Source organism: Melospiza georgiana, chromosome 7 (genome assembly GCF_028018845.1).
Source record: "Melospiza georgiana isolate bMelGeo1 chromosome 7, bMelGeo1.pri, whole genome shotgun sequence".
In the NCBI taxonomy this organism is placed as follows: domain Eukaryota; kingdom Metazoa; phylum Chordata; class Aves; order Passeriformes; family Passerellidae; genus Melospiza; species Melospiza georgiana.
Window position 1 is genome coordinate 37,254,044 of NC_080436.1, and position 21,554 is coordinate 37,275,597.

The 21,554-nt window shown below is 38.7% G+C and overlaps 1 protein-coding gene across 6 annotated transcripts in view; it reads right to left on the reverse strand.

The window, feature by feature from the left end:
- GTDC1 (glycosyltransferase like domain containing 1) overlaps window positions 1-21,554 on the reverse strand; it is a 174,341-nt gene that overhangs the window by 79,440 nt on the left and 73,347 nt on the right. For 5 of the 6 annotated variants that reach the window (XM_058028531.1, XM_058028528.1, XM_058028529.1 and 2 more), the window contains exons 4-5: window positions 19,729-19,896; window positions 16,249-16,422 (exon numbers count right to left, since the gene is read on the reverse strand). The exons of the other annotated variant lie outside the window; for it this stretch is intronic. In XM_058028531.1, the coding sequence (XP_057884514.1) occupies window positions 16,249-16,422; window positions 19,729-19,896 (342 nt within the window). The remainder of the gene's footprint in view (window positions 1-16,248; window positions 16,423-19,728; window positions 19,897-21,554) is intronic. 6 annotated transcript variants of the gene reach the window in all.

The window sequence follows — 21,554 nt, forward strand, 5'->3', positions numbered from 1 at the left end:
ACTTGTCCCCTCGATCTACTGCTAAAAATCACCATTTCTGATCATCACACAGTAATGGACATTGTTCTTACAGGAGATTGAATGCATCAAAAATACAAGAAGAAATTAAATAAAAAAGTTATGGTACACCTCTAAAAAAAGAAAATTATATATAAGCAAGTCAAAAAGTAGGAAACATTTGGGATTTGCATGAAGGACTGAAAATTTTACATGAGATCTATAATACAATATTTTGGCCTACTGCTAAGAGCTGTACAATAATAATGACTGTTCATTAAGGAGCTGGTCTTGCAAACGCACAGGCAGACTGACAAAATCTGCATGACTGCAGCCAGTCACCCACAGAACTGTCCATAAATGCTCAGGCACACTTATATTAAAGATCAGAAACCTTGGGTTATTAACTTTTTGTTAATAAATGTTTCTAATACACTGGCTGCATTATTTTCACATGTTGGAAAGTACCAGGATGTACCTGTATTATCATAATGCAAGTGAAAGTACAAATAATACAGGACAGAGAATATTTTGCGTGCTTTTACCCAGTAAATAAAAACTCAATCAACAGGGTTAGAGTGATTCCTGTTTCAGACTAATGGACAAAACTTGGGACACTACAGACAGCAAAAACTTTACATTTCCAAAGTTTATAGAAGACTTTGCAGGTATTCCAAGACCTTTACAATACCTCAGAATCTCAAATAATTTCAAATGAATTGAATAAAAAATAAGCCAGAAATTCTAAAGTCACCTGATGGCATTTAGATTTCTAATGGGAGCACAACCCTGCAGAAGTAGATCCTTATATTTTAATGAATAAAGGACTTCAGCATTTAAGCATCAAATGTTCAAGTTAAGCATTTGAAAGCTCACACTCTTTTCTGAGCCTTTTCTAATATTAAGAATATTTCCACATGTTTATTATTATTTATTATATAGGGGGAGAAGTTTAATTGCTTCTATCCAGCTTCACTGGAGAACCTGCTGAGTGGAACTTAAAAGTCCAACAATTCTCATATACAACTGTCTATGGAAACTGGCACATTTTAAACATTTCCTAGGCTAACCAAACTCTATGATTTTTTAAAATATAACTTAAAGCCTATCTAAAATCTATTTCACAGCACAAGACCATTTTTTTAAAGTTTTTAACATAAAAAATTGAGGCAAGAAAAAATATAATTCAAAAATATTTTAATTACAGGAAGGTAGGTGAAGATTTTCAGTTTTGTGTTCCTATTACTAGAATTCAAGGTAACATAAATAATCCAGATTTTACAATCTGAAATGGGATTATTTCTCCTGCAGGACACATACTCCTCCAGAAGGCAAGCTCCTAAGCACCAGACAAATGCTACTAAACATAACTGCAATAAATGAAATTAATCATTCACATCTCGAGGAAGCCAGCATAAGAATGTAAGAAATTAAACCAGAGCATTTTCAGGAAGAAAAGTGATGGAATAAAGAGCAATTGAGCAACCTGGTGCAGTGGCAGGTGTCCCTGCCCATGGTAGGTGGATGAAATGAGCTGATCTTTTAAGTGCCTTTCAACCCAAACCCTTCTGTGATTTTATGAACTCACCCTGCTTATAAAAGTAAGATACCTTGAGGAGAACAAGTCTTACCTATGAACAAGATTCTCTCCTATTAAAATTAACAAAGTAACCCCCCACACCTATGCGATACATGAAGGGATGGAGAAATTACCAATGTAGAAGGTGGCAAAACATGAACAAAAAATGGTTGTTGAGGCCAAAATTCATGTCTTTTCCAAAGGTTCAGTCAGGACTGGAGTGGGGAATCTGAAAGCCAGCTCAATAGACAGAGAATATGAAACAGAGAAATCAGCCCGTTAAATAACTGGACTCCTAATTTACCACAGAGGAGCCACTCCAAGACAGTTCCTAGTGGTGATCAATGCCAGACAAGGCAGATTGGCTTGGAAGGATGCTCTGAGTAGTTTCACAATGCAAGACTACAGGCCTCAGCTACTCTTCTTGGAGAGAAATAATGCCAATAACAGACATTATCAAGCAGATGGTTTTCAACTGAGGAACTCAGGACTGTGTGTATGTGGGATGAACACTCATTCAACAACCTCTAGCAGAGAAGGTCCATCAAATCAGCCACTTATTTTCTCCTTCTCCTCGTATCTGCTTCCAAAACCTTCCATCTCTCTTTATTACAACTTCATTACCTCAACTTCAAGCATTCCCATTACTGCACTGGAATAATGCTGACACACCAAACTTGTTTATTGTTGCCCACAGCTATGCAGGAGGATGAGCTGCACATCCTCCCCAGTCATTGCGTTTGAGTATCTCCACTTCCCCAACAACTGCTTTGTGGATACTTTCATTTTCTATGTGAACAGGAGTATCATGCCAATTCAAAAAAGGTTAAAACAGAGAAAAGTAAATGCCAGAGCTTGGACCTCTGAAGACATTGAAGTGTTCAAGTCAAATTTCACATATCCAAACAAAGCATCCTCATCTTTGTGAGGCATCCTCCTAGTTAGCATTCACTTTAGGAATTCCAAGTTAACAAATGCTCTCCATTTTTTCCTCAAGGAAAATCCATTTGTTTTCTTTATAGTAGGTCTTTTAAAAGGGAGTCATAACTGATGGATTACAACATGTTCCTACCTTTTCAATCTGAATTTCATAAGAATAAAATAAACCACAAATGAAAGTGCTTGTACCAGGCACGTTGAACCTTTCTTCTTCTATTAGCATATCAGTCTGCAATCATAACTAGATCAATAGCAAAGATATCTGCTTAAAAGAGCACCATGCTTTCTTTTGTCAGAAATTCATTACTTTTTATTAGGGTCATTGCTTGAAAACTTCAAAACACCATATGGACCTAATTGTGGTTTATTTTGGCAAAAAGGAAGACACTGTAGAACAATTGAGGCATTACATTCTACAATTCCATTACTTTCATCCCTCTCCGTTTTATTACTGTGTCATTAAAGGCAACTTGAGTGAGCGAAGAATTATAGTGTCATGTGTACGGGCTAGTAGATTAATAACAAAACACACTCAAGTTTAAAGGTATCTAACAGCTGTTTTCATTATTTTGTGTAAATACGCTTGAAGCATATCTATCTGATTAGTGGATAGAGTGCTCTTCTCTGTCACATGCCATGGGCACTGCTATGTGCAAGTAATCAAAGTGCTCGGAAAATGAGTTTACATTGTTCACTGCTGAAATACACAAATGTCAGAAAGTGACTGCGCATCAAAGCTTAGGCAAATCAGCTGCTGCAAACAAACAGACTCCAATGCACATCGCAGCTTTAAACATTCCTCTGCAGCACAATGAGTGAGCAGGACTTATTGCCAGCCCAAATGAAGTGATGCTCGTGGAATAATAAGTCGCCAACGCGTAGATGTGCTGGCAAGTCCAGCACTGGGTACCGCTGAAAAGAGCTCAGCTGCTTCCAGAACCAGAGATACAATGGTTTACTGTCAGAAATATGTCCTGATATCAGGCAACTTTGTGGATCCCACACAAGGTCTCAGTAGAAAACAAAAAAAAAAAAAAAAAAAAAAAGAATTTTTTAACCTTTTAATATTTCTCAATATTTTTTTAAATTTTTCATCGCAACTCTTTTACCAGGAACCCTGTCAGCTGATTCCTCCACTTATTGGCAACAAAAAGACAACAAGTTTAGGCACACAAAAAGGGTGAAATCCTCTCTTTTCCATATATAGTCACATCACTCAAGATGGATAATTCAAACTCAGATGGCAGATAACACAAGTGAACTCTGAATCCAAGAGACGTGCGATGAAGATTGAGGAAGGACAGATAAATTTCAGTCACTGAAAGGAATTACTGCATAAAAAGCTCTTCTTTCTGTCCTCCATTTGCTCCTAGCACAGATTGAGGCAGTTTCAGTATTAAAACTGCTCTACACAAGAATCAAAGTGAAAGAGCCCTACAGACTCATCAAATAAGAAAGTTAAAATAACTCATTCTGACTGCAATGAGCTCAATGGAATAATTTTATCCAAATGCTTCAGTGAGCAAAAGTAAACTGAGGCAAAACAGAGAAGGATGCTGAGACAGCCACAAAGACTCAAACATTTTGCCTGATAATGGTTTTTACTGAGGCACATCTCACCCAATGCTTTCCCAAATCCCTGTGGTTGTCAACCCTTTGGCACCACTTCTACTTGTCTTCTGAGGGATGCCCAGGCTTCCAAAACAACAACATCATCCATGAATTTGTTGACATCCCACCCCATCCCATCCCATGAAGAGTTCCAGACCAGGCTGGATGAGGCTTGGACCAACCTGGTCTAGTGGAAGATGTTCCTGCCCATGGCAGGAGTTTGGAACCAGATAGTCTTTAAGGCCTCTGTCAACCCAAACCATTCCAGGATTTCATGATCCTCAGAGTGATGCCCCAAAATCTCCCTTGTTGCAGAGAAGAGGAGGGACAAAAAGCACTGGCCACGATGTGGTTTTCTTCAAAAGCACTAAAATGTCCAGATGAACCCAGTACAGTCAGACAAAAACACTCCCTCCCTTCTTTTCCCTTCCCACAAGGGTCATTATGAATCCAACCAACAAAAATTCAGCCCATCCTGAATACAGTCAGAGGCTGGATAGACCAGCGGGATGAACCTTGCAGGACACTGCTCGTTTATGAAACACATGATTAATGATCTGCACGACCAACACTGTGCAGAACACAAGAACACAGAACAGGCTGGGCTGCTGTGTCTTGTACAGATGCTGAGAACTCAGGATCTCCTTCATGGACCAGTTCAGGTCTCAAGACTGAAGTCACCAAGTGACCAGCTCATCATCCATCTTTTTTCACCTTCATTTTGGGGATACCATCACAACAAACATCTGCAGCTGCCTGGCACTACTCCTATATTGTTTAACCAATTATTCTATGAATTTATCAAACTTGCATTTGAATAGTGTTTTAGCAGTCATTTCACAACTAAATGTGTCTTTGGAAAATAAAAGTCAAACCAAGCAACCAACCTCCACACCCATTTTTTCAGTTCCAGTCTCAGTCATTTAATAATGACCAATTTATACCTAGTGGATGTTGTAAGGATTATCCTGAAACTTAAATAATTCCTCCTCTTTCATGGCATTTATCCTCTGACTGTATTTATAAAGATTAACATATATCCCCTTCTCAACCTTTATTTTGCTAGGACAAGTGAACCATACTCTTTTAATCTGCTCTCATAATACAGATTCCCTAATCATCCTAGCAGCAATTCTCTACACCTGTTTCACAGTTTAAATTAATCTTTCTTGAGCATGGGTGACCAGAACAACATACATTTTTTTTTTTCAGTGCTTTACACAGACAAATCAATCTGTACATTTAAAATATCTTTTCTATGGTGTATGAGATTCAAATACACTAAAAAAAATATATATATATATATATATATATATATATATATATATACAAAAGGTACAGTGCAGGTACTTAGCTGCACTAAATGTCAGCACATTTGTGGCAATACCTGCACAGTTACAAACACTGGTCCAATTTTAGCACATCAAAGTGACCAAGGGAAGGAAGATCTGCCTGTTTCTCTATTAAACACCTGTGAGAACCATCAGCTGCAGATGGAAAATGTTTAAGAGTTCAAAGGAGAACATGGCTGTGAATAGCTTGGGGGTTTTTTGAGTGTCAGTCACAGAACCGAAGATATAATCCTGTTGCAGAACATTCATGATGAGTATTCTGGCATGAGGAGGGGAACACACCTAAAACCAAATCCATCCTGGAGAAGTTAAATCTGAGGCTCTTCAACTGCTGCAGAACCAGCAGTAAGAGACCTGTGGATCCAGACAAAAATAGCTGATAAGGAAGCACAAGTGGAAAGATGAGGGTTCTGGTGGTGGGACACCACACATCACTAACAGATGATCTAAAGTCTCTTCCAGCCCAAGGCTTTTCATGATTCTATGGAATCATTACTCCCATGGCTGGTTGGGTAGCAATGAAAATAGAGAGGACCTGGTCTGATGATGAGCCCACTGTTGTGTGGGGGAATGAAATACAGACAGCAGGTCACAGATGGACAAAGTCCAGCTTTCTGCAAGTCTGATCTGAGCACTGCTTAGGAGTCAACTTAAAGGAAAATGGCACCATTTTATGGGGAATCCACTCTAAAATTTATTACAGATTGGATAATTCAACTTAATACCTAATTCCTCCTTCCTGGCTGTTGTTACTGCCTGTAACTTTGTTTAAAAATAATGAACTGAACACAATGGGACCTTGTTTTGTACCAAAGCCACTCTGCAGCAGGTAAGTATTTCTCAACAAAAAATGTCCCACTACTAAAGAAGATAATCTAATCCCAAGAAATTTTTTTTCCTGCACACATGAGGTAAACCTGGAGCTGTTGGCACAAGTCTAAAGGAAGCCACGAAGATGCCTCAAGGGATGGAGCCCCTCTGCTATGTTATGGACAGACTGAAAAAGCTGGGAGTGTTCAGCCTTGGGAAGGGATGGCTCCAGGGAGAATTCAGAGCCCTCTTAAAGTGCTTAAAGAGGTTCCAAGACAGCTGAAGAGGGACTTTGGAGAAGGGCATGGAGTGATAGGACAGGGAGAATGGCTTCCCACTGCCAGAGGGCAGGGATAGGTGGGATATTGGGAAGGAATTGTTCCCTGTGAGGAGGTGAGGCCCTGGCACAGGGCGCCCAGAGCAGCTGTGGCTGCCCCTGGATCCCTGGAGGTGTCCAAGGCCAAGTTGGACAGGGCTTGAACAACCTGGGATAATGGAATGTGTCCTTGCCCATGGCAGGAGTAGACCAAGATGATCTTTCAGGCTCCTTCCAATCCAAACCATTCTAAGATAAGAGGCTGGGAAAACAGTCCTGGACTTGGATCTCCCAGTCCTTCCACAAAGCATCCCTATGACTTGGTGTTTGTAAGGCCAGGACTGATGAAGCCTCATTACCATTTAGAGATGCATCTTTTCCATAGTAAAGCAGAACAGCCTCTCCTACCTTAAAAGCACTTCTGGCACATTTACGTTGCGATTTTCATATTTTTAAATGTATGCTATCTGAATTATTTAAAGGGAAGAAGAGGAGGATTATTTCATCTGGGAGTCACAACTGAGCAGGGGGAATGTCCAAAATATAAAATATTAAGTATTTGCAAATGCAAAAAAAAAAAAAAAATAAAAAAAAAAAAAAAACCAAACCAAAAAAACTAACTAGATTAAAACACTCCTTGAGCAACAAAGAAATTATCTGTGATTTGGCAAAATTAAAAATCATTTAACTTCATCCCATTTGGTTTGGTATAAATAAAACATCTGCATTAAGTTGTTCTTACACATTACATAAAGGTCATCTCCATAGGACTGGAGAGCTATGCTCCAAGTTTCCTCTCCAATATGTGATTTTATGGATTCCATCCTGCAATTTTGTTCTCTTATTCTCTATAATTTCTATAGAACATCTTCATATCTTCCCCACTGACACTTCCATCTGACAGTACCTCTGACTGTAACGGGAATGGGGTGTCTGCAATCTTGCACACAACAGTGCTTGAAGCAGTTCCAACACACATAAAGTTTCAGTCTCACATTTAATACACAATTTGCAAGGCAATCTATTCCACCACACTTTTAGAAGGTGCTGTTTGTTTGGGTTTTGGTTGGTTTAGCTTTTTTCTCCCCAAATTAACCCTGCATTCGAGATGAAATGTGGCTTTTTCTAAAGGTACTGTCACTCCCCTACAACTGGGAACAGAGGTTCTTTCATCCTTTCAAAACTGATTTCTGATATTTTATATTCTTAGTGAAGAATCTTTAAAAGCTCACATGTCCCTTCTTATTCTTTACATTTTCTGCAAAATTTTTAGCACAATACCTGTTTTCTTTTATACTATATTTCAAGTACCCAGCATATTTAAACAATAAGGTTCTGTCATTGCCTCATGCAGCAACTAAGAAAATAAGATGCCCAACATGACTGCCTCCCTCTCTGTTACAATCCTGTAAGCATGAAATCCTTTTAAAGGAAAAAAAAAATCCACCTTCACTTCCATGCAATATTCATTAATTTCATAATAAAAAAATATGAAATTGTTCAAACGTTGAAGGGCAGTATTTTGAAATGCAAAATCCAGCAGGGACAGCCTTGTGTATAAAAACCATCTTTCACACATGCAAATGATTTAAGTTCCTATGGATTGAAAGGGACCTGGACACAGCCAGACCACTCAATATCCAGAATTAGTTTTGTGCCACCTTTTTCCTTTTTCTACCCCTGTTAACATTGTATTCCCACCAAAAGCCCTCAGATCCCCCTGACTGCAGGTAAAATGAGGGTACTGAGTACTTTGCAGGATTCTAACATTAAGCAACAGCTTTTTTCCACTTTGGATAAAAGAAGAAAAAAAAAACCACAAACAAACCCACAGCTTTATTTTAAGTCTGCTGTGACAATTTTAACCAATTAAATTTAAATTTCACTGATTGTTATGACAACAATTTGGTGCGAACACTGAAAATATTTAATGTCTCAATCATCCTGAATGGGAATGATGTTTAACTCAACTTTCTCCAGCATTCAGGAGACAGACTCTGTTGTGAAAGGAGAAGAAAAGACACAGAGAAAGAATTGAGGTAGGAAGGTGAAGAAAGCCCCCACAAGGATTTGTGTTTATGATGCTTTAAAAAAGGTAACATATATTTATACTGAATTGATTAAAACTTCTACTAGTGTGGAAACCAGAGTAATTTTTTTTTTTTTTTTAATTCAGCGTAAGTACAGCTGCATGAGTGTTTTCCAGATGGAATCCCAGAAGACTGAGGAGCACCATCCACACCAGTTGCTGATGAAGGTGCCATTTTCAACCCTTCTCCCATGACATCCTTCAACTCCAAATGCCCACATTTATTACAGCAAGGTAGGCTATTCTCTTCCCAAGTTGCAGAGAAATTATTATGCATGGAAGTGCATAATAATCCAGTCCAGTCGTGACTCTACCACTGACTTCCCACATGAATATGCACGAATCAATTAAACCTCTGAATGCATCAATTTCCTCCTCGAGTAGTAATGATAATAATAATAATAATAGCTGCCCATTGTATAGGGCACTGCATGCAATATTTTTAATGCCTGCTAATGAAATGTGCTATTAATTATTAGGATGTGGTTTGTTTTTTGAAAGCCAAGCACCAGCACGTCTCAACTGTGTATTCAAAGTGACACAACTTGAATACTTCTGAAAAACTGCCTATGGGAAAGTATTGTGGAAAATCCTCCTTAAAAAGCAAATGGTATTTAAATCAGTATGAGAACTTGCAGCTCTCACCAGCTCTGCTTCAGAGAAATTTGCAGCTAAGGGGTTAATCAGATTAGATGGGAGTGGTTATAGGCTCAGTGCCACAGGTTTTGCCCTTTGTGGCTTCTCACATCCCAGACTTGGAAAATATGAGCTGTGATACTGAGAAAGGTAAGAAGCCAGCACAGCCCCATAGTGATAAATGAGTTTGCATCATCTGTCATTAGAACTTCCTGCCAACAGGGTCATTCCCTATTAAATTACCACTTGTCAATGTTTAAAATACTGATTGATAAATGACTGTGCCAAAACTGATAACACGACAGCTTTTATTTTCTAATATTCTTGGTTACCACATTCTGCTACTTCAAGATACAGATATAGTAGGGCTTTTTCCAAGTACTTTAGTGAAACACAATTTAATCTAATACAAAACTAACAGGTACTGTATAACGATTGGTCCTGATATACATTACATACTATTCTTCTTGCCAAAATAAACCTACTGGTGATTTAGCGATATGGGTAGATCCAAGTTTCACATTTCATCAAATGCTAGTAATCTGTTTTATCAATATAAACTGCATTTTAATGAAAAAATTCTTTTCTTCAGTACACTTCACTTTTAACTCCCCAGAGTATGATAATTCGTTCACGCTGTAGAACAAGAATGTTTTACAAGACCTTAACTCTCCAGAGAAATTTCTCTGTAAATACAAAAAGCAAATTTTATGGGAATGTGTTGTATGCAACATGAGCAGTACCCAACATAATAAAAAAGTGGGTTGCACAGAGAATTCTGCTTAAGTATCCTTGTGAGCTATTGTGAGCCTAAATGGGTATTATGATAGCATTTAGAGGAATACCTATACGACAGATAAAAGAGAGTCAGTAAAACTATTTTTGTCCCTGAATAGATAAAAAAGAAATTACTTTTTAGCAAGTTTTGCAGAATGAATACATCCCAGCAGACTCTTCAGCCAGGCCCTTCTCTAGGAGAGCACTCTCATTCTGATGCTGCTGGAGTGGCCTGGGGATAAATATTTTGGGGATAAAACTGGCATGTTCTGCCTGGAAGACAAGGCTGGGGTAACAGCTCTTCCATGATCCAGAGGGAGAATGGAAATTCCTGCATCACCCAGAACAGCACAGGTGAGTGTGTGGAGGAAGCACCATGTGAGAAAACACTGGAAATGAAGGTGTCCTTCACTGAACCACCTAAACCCTCACTGCAGGTGCAGCTACCTGAGCTAGCACTAATCCCAGAGGGGCAGGAGGAACCACTCCACTGCCAACAGCTCCACAATGGAAAAATTCCATTTTTTTTCCCCTTTTGAGCCCACACTACACATTCCTCCCAACAAGGGCTGTGTCCTAGATCCTGGTAGCATCCCTCATGCTCATTGTGTAACTCAGTGTGCCAACACCCATCCTCAAACCCCGCTTGCGGCAGGTGAGGAGGAAAGAGATTCTGGGGAGCAATTTCCATCCCCCAGCTCTTCAGCAGCAAGCCCCAAGGTAGGAGCAGTCTATTGGCACTTTCTAATTATGCTAATGACCCATAAACCGTGGTGGCAGCGAGGCTGTGCCATTGGAGAGGGCACAGAGCACCATGGAGATGCCCGAGCCACCACCAAAGGCAGGAGGTACCCCCAGCACCAGAGTCACTGTCATTAGCACTCCACCCAAGCTAATACAAACTATTTCACTGGAAGGTTAATTAGCCAAAAACTGCTCTCCTAAGCTATCTATGGCTTCCCACACGCAAGACAGCTCACTACAGCTCACATGGGTACCACTGCTGAGCAGCTTTCCCTGCAACACAGACACGTCCCAAGTGCCCATGCATAGCTCTGGGCTCCTATGAATTCAAGTCTCTCCTTGCTCATTGACATCTGCATTTTCCCAGCTAAATTCAGCCCTGCAAACCTGATCCAAGTGATGTAATTAATTTATTTAATTTCTTTTACTTTCCCAAAACAGGCTCCTCCACACACGTTTCAGCACAAGAGATACTGCAAGTGTCTTTTAAAAACTTCTGCTTTACTCAGGAACTCCCTTGACTGGCCCTAAAATACTCCCTGAATTGGCAAATTCTGCCTCTCTCACACTATAACTAAAAAAATGTAAGCCCAAATGGTTGAGAATGTCCTGTTAACTGTACTAAGTTATAGAAGCAAATGAAGAAACAAGTCTAAAATCTTTAATTCTTCTTCAAAATGAGCAATGCAAATAGTACAAGATACGCACTAACAAGTTCCACTTTAAAAAAAAGCAGCTTTTATTTTCTGCTGTAATCCTCATACTCTCATGTTTCTTTTATATTATTCCACCTCAGTCCAATGTGAATTTTGAGCTCTCACGAACCTTACTTCATTCTTGCTTATAAAAATATCTTCCTTTCCTACCACAGTGTGGTAACAATAAAGATATACTACAATCAGAGGAATAGTAATAATAACCAAAATCTAAATTGAAATTTTCATTGGAATGAATTCCAAGGAGAACCTAATCTGACCCTGCTTTGCAAACTGCCACTGACAGACAATGTGGGCACAGATGGGATAAGAGAATTCCTATAAAATCACAGAATCGTGGAATGGTTTGTGCTGGATGGGGGCTTAAAGATCATCTAGTTCTGCCACAGGTAGAGACTTCTTCCCCTAGACCAGGATAGTGGTCCAGTGGATATCCAAATACCAACCAAGACCTTGCAGAAGTTTCCAGAGGGCTCTGCTGGCATGTAGAGAAATACCAAAGACAGCATCAGTCAAAAGGGAATTTCTTCCCTGACCATCATTTTACAGTGCAAAAGTGGAAAAAGATTATAACAAAATAGACTCTATTGATCATATAGTGGGGAAAAAAATGGGATTTTGTTTATGTTACAATAGAAAAGATACTAAAATGAAGTTAATGGCCAGGTAAGTGTGAATTACAATGTATTTAACTCTGTGTCATAAACCCCCAGTCTGATACTCAGCCACTGCTCTCCATCCCTTGCAATACCAATGCACTGTGCAGGGACAGCCTGAACTCAGAGGGGTTTTTGTCTTGAAGCTTAGAAATACTTTGATATTTATTCCCACATCATATACTTCACCAGAATGGACAAAGAGCAGAATTCAAGGCAGAAATCATATGGGGTGGGTATACACAGAGCAGCCTTGGCACAACAGGATAGAATATGGAAGCCAGTCATTGTCAGAACCAGAAAACAGGAGGATTAGGTCAGTAAATATCTTATTCTGTCAAATCCTCAAATCCTTTCATCTTTTCTCATTGTCAGATAAGGACCACAGTCTGCTGTGTTTGCTCTGGGAGCACCAACATGAGTCCTAATGACAAACATTTATTTAAAATAGATTCTTGATAAAAAAGCATCAACAACTTCCCCTCAGAAGTAGAAAAGCCCATTAGAGGCCCATTTGAAATATTTAAATACACACTACAAATTACAGTGGTGCCTCTCGGAGTATCCACAAGTGTTTCCTAGGATATCTTTCATCATTATACCTCCCCTCTTAAGTGATCATTTACTATGCTGCTTGTGCTGTTTGTGGCCATCACCTACAGTAATTACATTAAAAGGTAGATATTTCACAGGATTAACTCCTGTGACACGATCCTTCATTACACTGGTTTTGATCAAGGCTCAGATGTATTTTATTTTGCCCTACAACTGCAATATTAATCTAAAATAATCTTAAAAAGCTCCCCATCACACAAGTGAGGATGATTTCTCAGATCACCTCTCTCTCCCCAATCCAAAGGTAGATTACGTTTCAGACAAGAACACACACTGAGACATTCACACGCAAAATTAAAGAGGTCAAAATAAAAAAATAAAAAACCCACCCTGGTTATTTTGCCTTCAGAATTTTTAAATATTTTCCCAACATCTCAGCAAAATTATGCATTTTAAAAAGACTGCAGGCACTGAAATGATTGTCAGTCATGCAAATAATCACTTACTTACACTGTATGAGTTTGGTTTGGATAAAGCAAATTACCATTTGAAAATAACTTGAAAAACACTCTGGGCTAAGAGCTTGCTTTATAAATTTTAGCTTGGCCACAATTTTTCTTAACCTTTTTCTCCTCAATCTCCATTCAGTCACTATACTCATACAATCCAAATTTAAAAAAACAGCTTTGAATTGCCACAGGTGCATTCAACTATATGTAAAATACGTAAAGAAAAAGCAAATTTTGGCTGCAGCTGAAGGTCAAAACCCAAAGAACTTCAGAGTCAGGCAGAAGCAGCCTTTTCTTCAGATTTTTTCCTGTTGTCTTGATATTGGACTATAAACACCGCAGATCTTATATCTAAATTAGCTGTTGAATAAAATATATAGTATAGGGTTGACATTAATTTTTGGTTTTAATCAGTCTGCTCTGAAAGTTTTACTGTCACATAGTTGTTTATGTACATTTTAATCTTGAATCATCACTGTTGAAAAGAGATTTCTGATATAATCCCAAGTGCAGGGACCACAATAAAAAGGGAAAGGTGTCCTGCCTAGTGAGATGGGATTTAACATGAGAGCAGGGCTCTGAAGGAGCCCACAGTGAGGTGTGAGATCTTCCTGCTGTACCAGTTTAGGTAGCAGGCTCAGGGTTTTACCCACCTAATCACCTCCTGCTCTGGACAAACGAGCACTGTGTGCATGATGACTTCAGCCCAATTTGTCAGATCCTGTCTGACCCCATCTGCCAGGGCTGACAAGTCCAGAAGAGCTGATGTAATACACGAGACAGGGTTATCATAACTTCATCTCCAAAACTAGGTCTGGGCCACATGATTCCTAAGGTATGCCAAAACCCGCAGAGCCTCTGGAACTGGCTCCACATCAAATATGCTGAGCACCCACAGCATTCCCTGTGCTCAAAAGCTCTGGACTCTGAGAGGGAATAGTAGATCCTCAAAGATATACAGGTACTGAACTATGCTGCCATCCAGGCAGCCAAGTCCCTAAGAAACACTGGAGCAGTTTAACCCACTTGTCAGAAACAGATGTTTAAAGATTTAACTTTAGACACTGATTTGCATCAGTATTTTAGAAGACAAAGTTTTCCAAGACACTGAAAATCAAACTTGCAGTTTGAGTACATCAGCAAGTGCACGACCTCAGCTCCTGCACTAAAAATTTCTCTACCTCAAACTACCACACATGTATATTTAGCTTTTGAAATAACTCTAAGTACAGGCTGGTCAGGGACAAAGATCTCAAGTGTGGCCAGAACTTATTATCAGATCAAAAGGCGGGCTCTTGCAAAGTCATTGCAGTGCTTCCCATCCTTATTTCAGCAAAAAAACCTACCCAGCATGGTGTGGGGTTTAAGAGCATAATCAAATTGCAGAATCACACTCTATTTAGTGCTGGTCCCACTGAAGCAAAGTTCCTGTTCAGTGGGAGGAGAGTCCCTTATAACAGGAAAAACAATTGTGCCAGGTTTAATCAAAAGTGAGAAGGATCCTGTGAATGTTCCCTTGGAGCCACATAACCCAGTGCTAATTTCAAGGCGGGCTCTGAAGGAGGGCAATAAAAATCGTCCTTCAGAGTAACCGGGGAGGAGCGAGGAGCAGCTCCTGCTGCAGCAAATGCCAACATCTGCAGGGCTGCTCCCTGCCACGGGAACGCTGCTGCCCACTGCAAACACGCTCAAAGAAGAGCAGGGGATAAAGCAGCTCCTTGGCTGCAGGCTTATCTCTTTCACTGTTCTTCCCCTGCACAAATATGCACAGAGCCGAGGTGTTGGAACCCTGGTTACTGAGGATTTTAGACTTTCTGTACTAAAAAACACTGGTCCCCAGGAAAACACTACATTTAACCTAAAACTGTAAAGAAAACTTCCAAAATTAAATAATAAAACTAAAAATATAAGCGTGCGATTTAAATAAAAATGTGTAGTATGACATAGTAAAAAACTGAGAAGACATAGTAAAAAGCTGAGAATTTAAAGTTTTAAAATATATTACTATAATAATAATATATGAATATGATAATTATTATATTAATTATATTAATACAGTCTCTTCCAATAATATATTATAATGCTAATATTATAATATTTATATATCTCATATTATAATAATATATTATAATAATTTATTATAATAATATATTATATCATATCATATTATATCATATCATATTATATAATATCATATTATATTATATATCATATCATATTACATTACATTATATTACATTACATTACATTAGTAATATGATATAGATATTATATGATATAGATATTATATGATATATTATATGATATATTTTAAATATATATAATTATATATAATAAAAACAAAATAAGTTTTAAAACAAAAACTAATTCCTTCTTCACCTTCTTCTTCATAAAGGTAAGTAATATTATATAATTTAAAGATCCACCAGTCGTTAATTGCTAAGTTAAAAATAAAAATAATTTAAGTGTCACTTCTTAATTAAACAATTTGTCCTTGAAGAATCTTAGAAAGAAAAAAAAATACAACTCCATTTTTAATTTATTAAAATAAAATACTATAAAACTCACAGTTTAGAACACTGTAATATAAATAAAACCTAAAAAACATATAAATCCAAACAAAAAATACTATCTCACACATTTAATCCCAACCCTAACAAAAAAAACCCCAAAACTCATCACCGAGGAGCTGGAACTCCTGGAAGGCTGAAACAAGTGGGAAATCACTGAAACAAGTGGGAAATCACTCATCCTGAACAGTGCAAGTTTGCACGAAGGCACTGAGGACAGGCTTGGCTGCCTCAATAGCCTCTGATTATTGAAATACATTTATCAATTAGGGGGTTTTGCATATTATCAAACTCATTCATTAACGATGCTTTAGCTGATTAGTTAGAACGTCACCATAAATACAGAGTTTTGACAGGCTGGAGGCAATTTATGACGTGGAAAATGTACTGACCTGCTCACATCAGGAAACCTGACTGGAAAATAAAGAACTTGGCACTTCGGTCTGATTATTTTTTCCAAATCCTTAGGTCTGTGGTCAGGAATCAGCTTCATAAATTTTCCAATGGATTTAAGAAAGGATTCCATATTAAAAGCAGAGTTGAACACCACAACATCAGCGACCAAACTGTAAAAAGTGGTGAAGATTAATGAAGATATTGCTGGCACAAAAGGAACAGGATTATTCTACAGGCAAAGGAAATAGGATACACGTTCTCATAAACAACCAAAAGGTGCAATTGGATGCTAATTAAAATCAGCCTTTTCACATGAATTAGGAGAATCACAAGTACCTTAAGCAGAAATGTCTTAATTTCTCTCTATTCACCCTTTAAAAACGTTTAACTTTTTTAACTAATAATAAATTACTACTATTAATCTAAAGGAGCACATCTATTCTAGCTGTGGAGTTTTGTTAAATAAAATGGTAAGAGTATAGTATTGCTATCATCATCTCTCAGAAGCATTATAAACAGATAAGGCCCACTGTAATCTTTTGTAGAATTGTAGATTTTTGTAGAATTTAAGTTGGAAGAAAATGAACATTCCTCAGAAATATTTTTTATTGAAGGACAACTTACCCTTGGTTAACCTACCTTCAACTGACCAGGAGTGTCAGGCAGCAGGACACTAAGGAAATGGATTGTTATTTTACCTATGCAAATGTAATCCTGATTAAGAGTATATCCTCTATATATAAAAATAAAAAGCATACAATATCCACCCCCCAAAAAAAAAAAGTTTGAAAAGAATTGGCATATAAATTTAATGTTTTATTTCTACTGCTGTGCTTTAAAATCAATCAGATTGATAATTTTAAGATGGAGTTCAATGATCATGCAGGTATTATTTCTCCACTCTTAGAGTCAGTCTGGAGAAAACAAGCAGCTATAAAAAACCTGAAGGATCTGGAAGTTTATCCTGGCAGGGCTGCCACAACCTGAGCTACACCAACACACACAGCACTCACTGAGGTAAGAAATGCTTTATGGCCAGTTGGTTTTCTCAATATGTTATATATTGTAATACAGACCTACAGGTCAGAAGATACATTGAGGACATGTGTTCATAAGTCACAGGGCTGGTGAAAAGTATATTTGAGGTGAGAGGCTGTCATTCATCCTCTCTGCATCTTTCTGCTGTCTGGTCAAGAAAGAGAACTGACACTGCTCACCAAAGCAGCAGGAGTCAGCAGCAAAAGCAAAGAAACTCCAACATTAGAGAGAAATAATCCTTTTCAAGCTGGCTGCAGGAGCTGAAATGCTTTCTGGCATCTTACCCTCTTGCCCACCTATGGTTTTTAACCCGTTGGAAGCCCCGGTTTTGAACAGAAGTCATCTTTTCTGCACTGATTTACAGATGACACGAGGCAGGGACCTGACACATTTCTTTGCTGCTCTCTGACACACAGCAAAGGCTCCAACAACATCATCTCACCTTCTCTCATGCATGAACTCCTATCTGCCCTAGCTCCTTCCTGCAGGCTCTGCAAACCAGGGGCAAATTAGAAAGATTAACTCCTTAGAAACACCAGAATTCTGATTTTTTTTACTGATCCAAAGCACCAACCTGAAGGTTCAAAGTGCTCTAATTTTTTACACTCGGTGTAAAAGTGGAAAGGTACATTTTCCCCATTTCTAACATATTTGGAAGATGAAAAGATGGCATCTCTTTGCAGATGACCACTGAAGTGTGAAGAATAATACAGAGGACACGGCTCCAATTTTCTGTTAAATTGAGGTTTCAGTAGAACAGAAATGGGAGATAAATGTTATGTAACTACACGTAGAAGATAATGGAGGCTGAAGAAGACAGAATGGAGCATCTTTTCCCCCATCCCTGGAAGTGTCCAAAGCCAGGCTGGATGGGCTTGGAGAAACCTGGGATGGTGGAAGGTGTCCCTGCCCATGGCAGGGGGTGGAATAAGGTGGGCATGAGAGTCCCTTCCAACCCATACTTTTCTATGATCTACAAAATCATCTTTATTTATCTAATCAGAAGAGATATTCAAAATTAATATTTTAAGGATAAACATTTGTCAGTTTACAACAGATGCATGAAAAATAACTACCACAATAAAGCAAAATATATATACAAAAAAATACTCCTTTCCTAGTGCCAGAAAACACTTCCTTTTGTTAGAACATCTGAAAATGGCTGCTACTGTTTTCAAAAGATTTTTCACTCCACTTTCCCATCTTTACAGCTCAGTAAGTGAAACATGTTGCAAACACTGTGGCAGAGGCAGCTGCAGAATGGCCAGAGCATACACAGATCATTAATTGAGAAATTTCAACATAACTGCCTTAGATTATAAAGATGCAAACGCTTAACTTGCACCTTAAAATGCTCAAGCCCTATTCTTTATAATTCTTCCACCAAGAGAGGTGAGAAAGATCATGGAAATGAATTTATTTCAGCTGAAAACAAGTGAGTTTTGCCATTTCACTTAGGTCTGCACAGTGCCTAACCACAAAGCTTTTCAGTGGTGCTGTTATTAACTTCTTTCATTAACTCAGATTCGAGAAATACATTTGTTTTTAGCAACAATAAAGGACCACAGCCTTTAAAACGTCTGGGTATTTTAGCACTGCACAATTTCTGAATACTAGATGAAAGAAATATAAGGATTTATCTGGTATGTTTACTGCCCTCTCTTCAGAGGAAAAGTGCTGCAGTACATTTTAATTTCTGTTTATTTCCCTAAAACCCTCTCCATAATTTCAGCTGGATGCAGTAAAAGCTATGGCCAAGCACGAGCTGAGTAGCTGCAGCTTTGTGAAGCATCCACGAAACAAAGCACCACTTTCAGCCAAGGCACAGGTCAGAAATCCCACCAACAATGGGTACACCACGGCAGCATTGGTGGACTTTATACAATAAATTAAGATGATTTTTAGAGCAAAGTGGCTCAGCCACACTGATTTTATCAAGCTCTCCTAAGAACTCTGCTGGTCCCTCAGTTTGGTACAGGGTCATCATTTATAGAACCACAGAATAACCTGGGTTGGAAGCTCTAAAAGCTCAACCAGTGCCACCCCCTGACATGGTATATCTTCCTCTATCCCAGGTTGCTCCAAGCCTCATCCAATCTGGCCTTGGACACTGCCAGGGATCCAGGGCCAGCCACAGCTTCTCTGGGCAACCTGTGCCAGGGCCTCCCTCACTGCCTTAACAGGGAAGAGTTTCTTCCTAATATCCCATCTAAACCTACTCTCTTCCCATTTGAGGTCGATCCCCCATTTCCTGCCACCACATGGTCTTGTAAAACATTAATACAAAATAATTAATACCCAAAAAAATCAATACAAAATAAAAACAGAAACATAATTCATACCAAAAAAAAAGTTTATGCAGAAGGACTCCTCGGGGTTACAATGCTGTAGACAGAAGGACACCTTAAATAACGAGGAGCAGTGTGAGCCACACCTACCATGAAAGAATTTGGTTGTATCCATACTGAAAATCCCTTTCCTGGCATTTCTGGACAGGATACGCCAATTGGTTCTCATGGAAGTAGAGGACCTTTTTCAATTTGCCAAGGTCAGGGCGGAGGGCGGCGAGTTCAGCCAGGTTAAGCACCGAGCTCGCAAAGAGGATCCTGCAAAACAAGGAGAGCAGTGTTTACTGCCAACCAGCGCGCTCGCAGGGGTCACCCCTTCCCCTGCTCCCCACTCCCTCCCCCCCAAGAAAAACATAACCCCTATAGGGACACATCAATAGCTAAGCCTTAATACCATGTAGCAGCACTCGAAGTTTTGATCTCTTAAAAAGCAGCTGCTAAGAACCCAACTAGAAAAGCGCCGAATCTCATCGGTCTTCCCAGCTCAGTTACAGAGAGATGCAAAATAATAAAAAAAAAAAAAAAAAAAAAGCTGGATGGATTTTATTGAAAAAGGCAAGAAAAGCTGTATCTGAAGGACAAATGGAACAAAGATAAGGCTGGCTAGGGAATACTTTGCTTGCCAGTTTCATTACACTTTACTTCTTTATGCAACCAACTACTGAAATTCAATATATGAGCAGGAATGGCACATGTTCATGTTATGACATAAACCCTTTTGATTTATGCACTGCACTTATCTAGTATGGTCTGCTTTTCTTTTCTTTTTCTTTCCCACCGTTTTTCTGTTTTATTTTCACATTTTTATGAGGTATCCTCTATAATGAAATGTTGTTTCTACCCTTGCACCCCAGTCCTGCCGCTGCACTCCTGCTATTCCACAGTCCACAACACTGCACACATCCCTCAATTAGATAAAGCAGGCACAAACACCACTAACAAGCTGCTATCTTAGCCTAGTGTAACTTCCCAGGCTATCAGAAAATGAATGTATTTAAATGTGTAATATGAAATCCTGACCCTACTGTAACCAGTGGCAGATTTCCCTGCATTTCACCAGAAGCATGTGAGCATCTCCTGGCACCTGGCTAGCTCTGCTTCCAAGCAAAGTGAATCCTGAACTTGCAGAGAGCAGAAGAGCCTCAGATATTTGTGTCCGGTATTTCTTATCACAGGGGGCTTAAAAAAAAGAAAGAATTGAGTTCAGGTATCTAGTGCACATATAATATTAAGTTTAATAAACTACTTTTAAACACAGCCTGTTTCTGAATTAGGTATTTTTTTGCTGTACACCATTTTAGTAATTCAGATTCAGGACTGATTTATGCAATGTTTTCTTCTTCTAAAATATTTTAAGGGTTTTTTCCTATTATTATTCCCATTCTTTCTATTTTTACACGAATTTTGTATTCAAGATTACTACCAAACTGACATCACTAATGTGATAAATTTCTGATTCTGGCTGCCAACCTCAAAACTCATGAACTTCCCCAGACATCCATCTAGATCATATATATTATATCATATCTCTGCTAACTTACACCCTTCTTAGATAACCTGTATCTACAGAACAAACACTTCCCAGGGCATAGATCCTGTATCCATCTTCATCAACCTGGGTCAATGCTGATCTGAAAGGATTACGAAAGTAAGAGATGACTGTTATTGCCTTGTTCATCAAATATTTGATGGTTCTAAAGGGCCTGTCACACAGAATGCCAATTAAGATATGAGCTCAGGTTTATTACAAGCCATACTAGGAGGAAAAAATAGTTTTAGGTAAGCCATTACTTATTTGTCACTGTGAGTAATGACCTCTGGACCTCATAATGACCTGGGTGCCAGGCTCAAAGCAGAGCAGGAAAAGCTTCCTGGGGGCAATGTGAAATCCCTGCTCAGCACTAGAGTGACAAAGA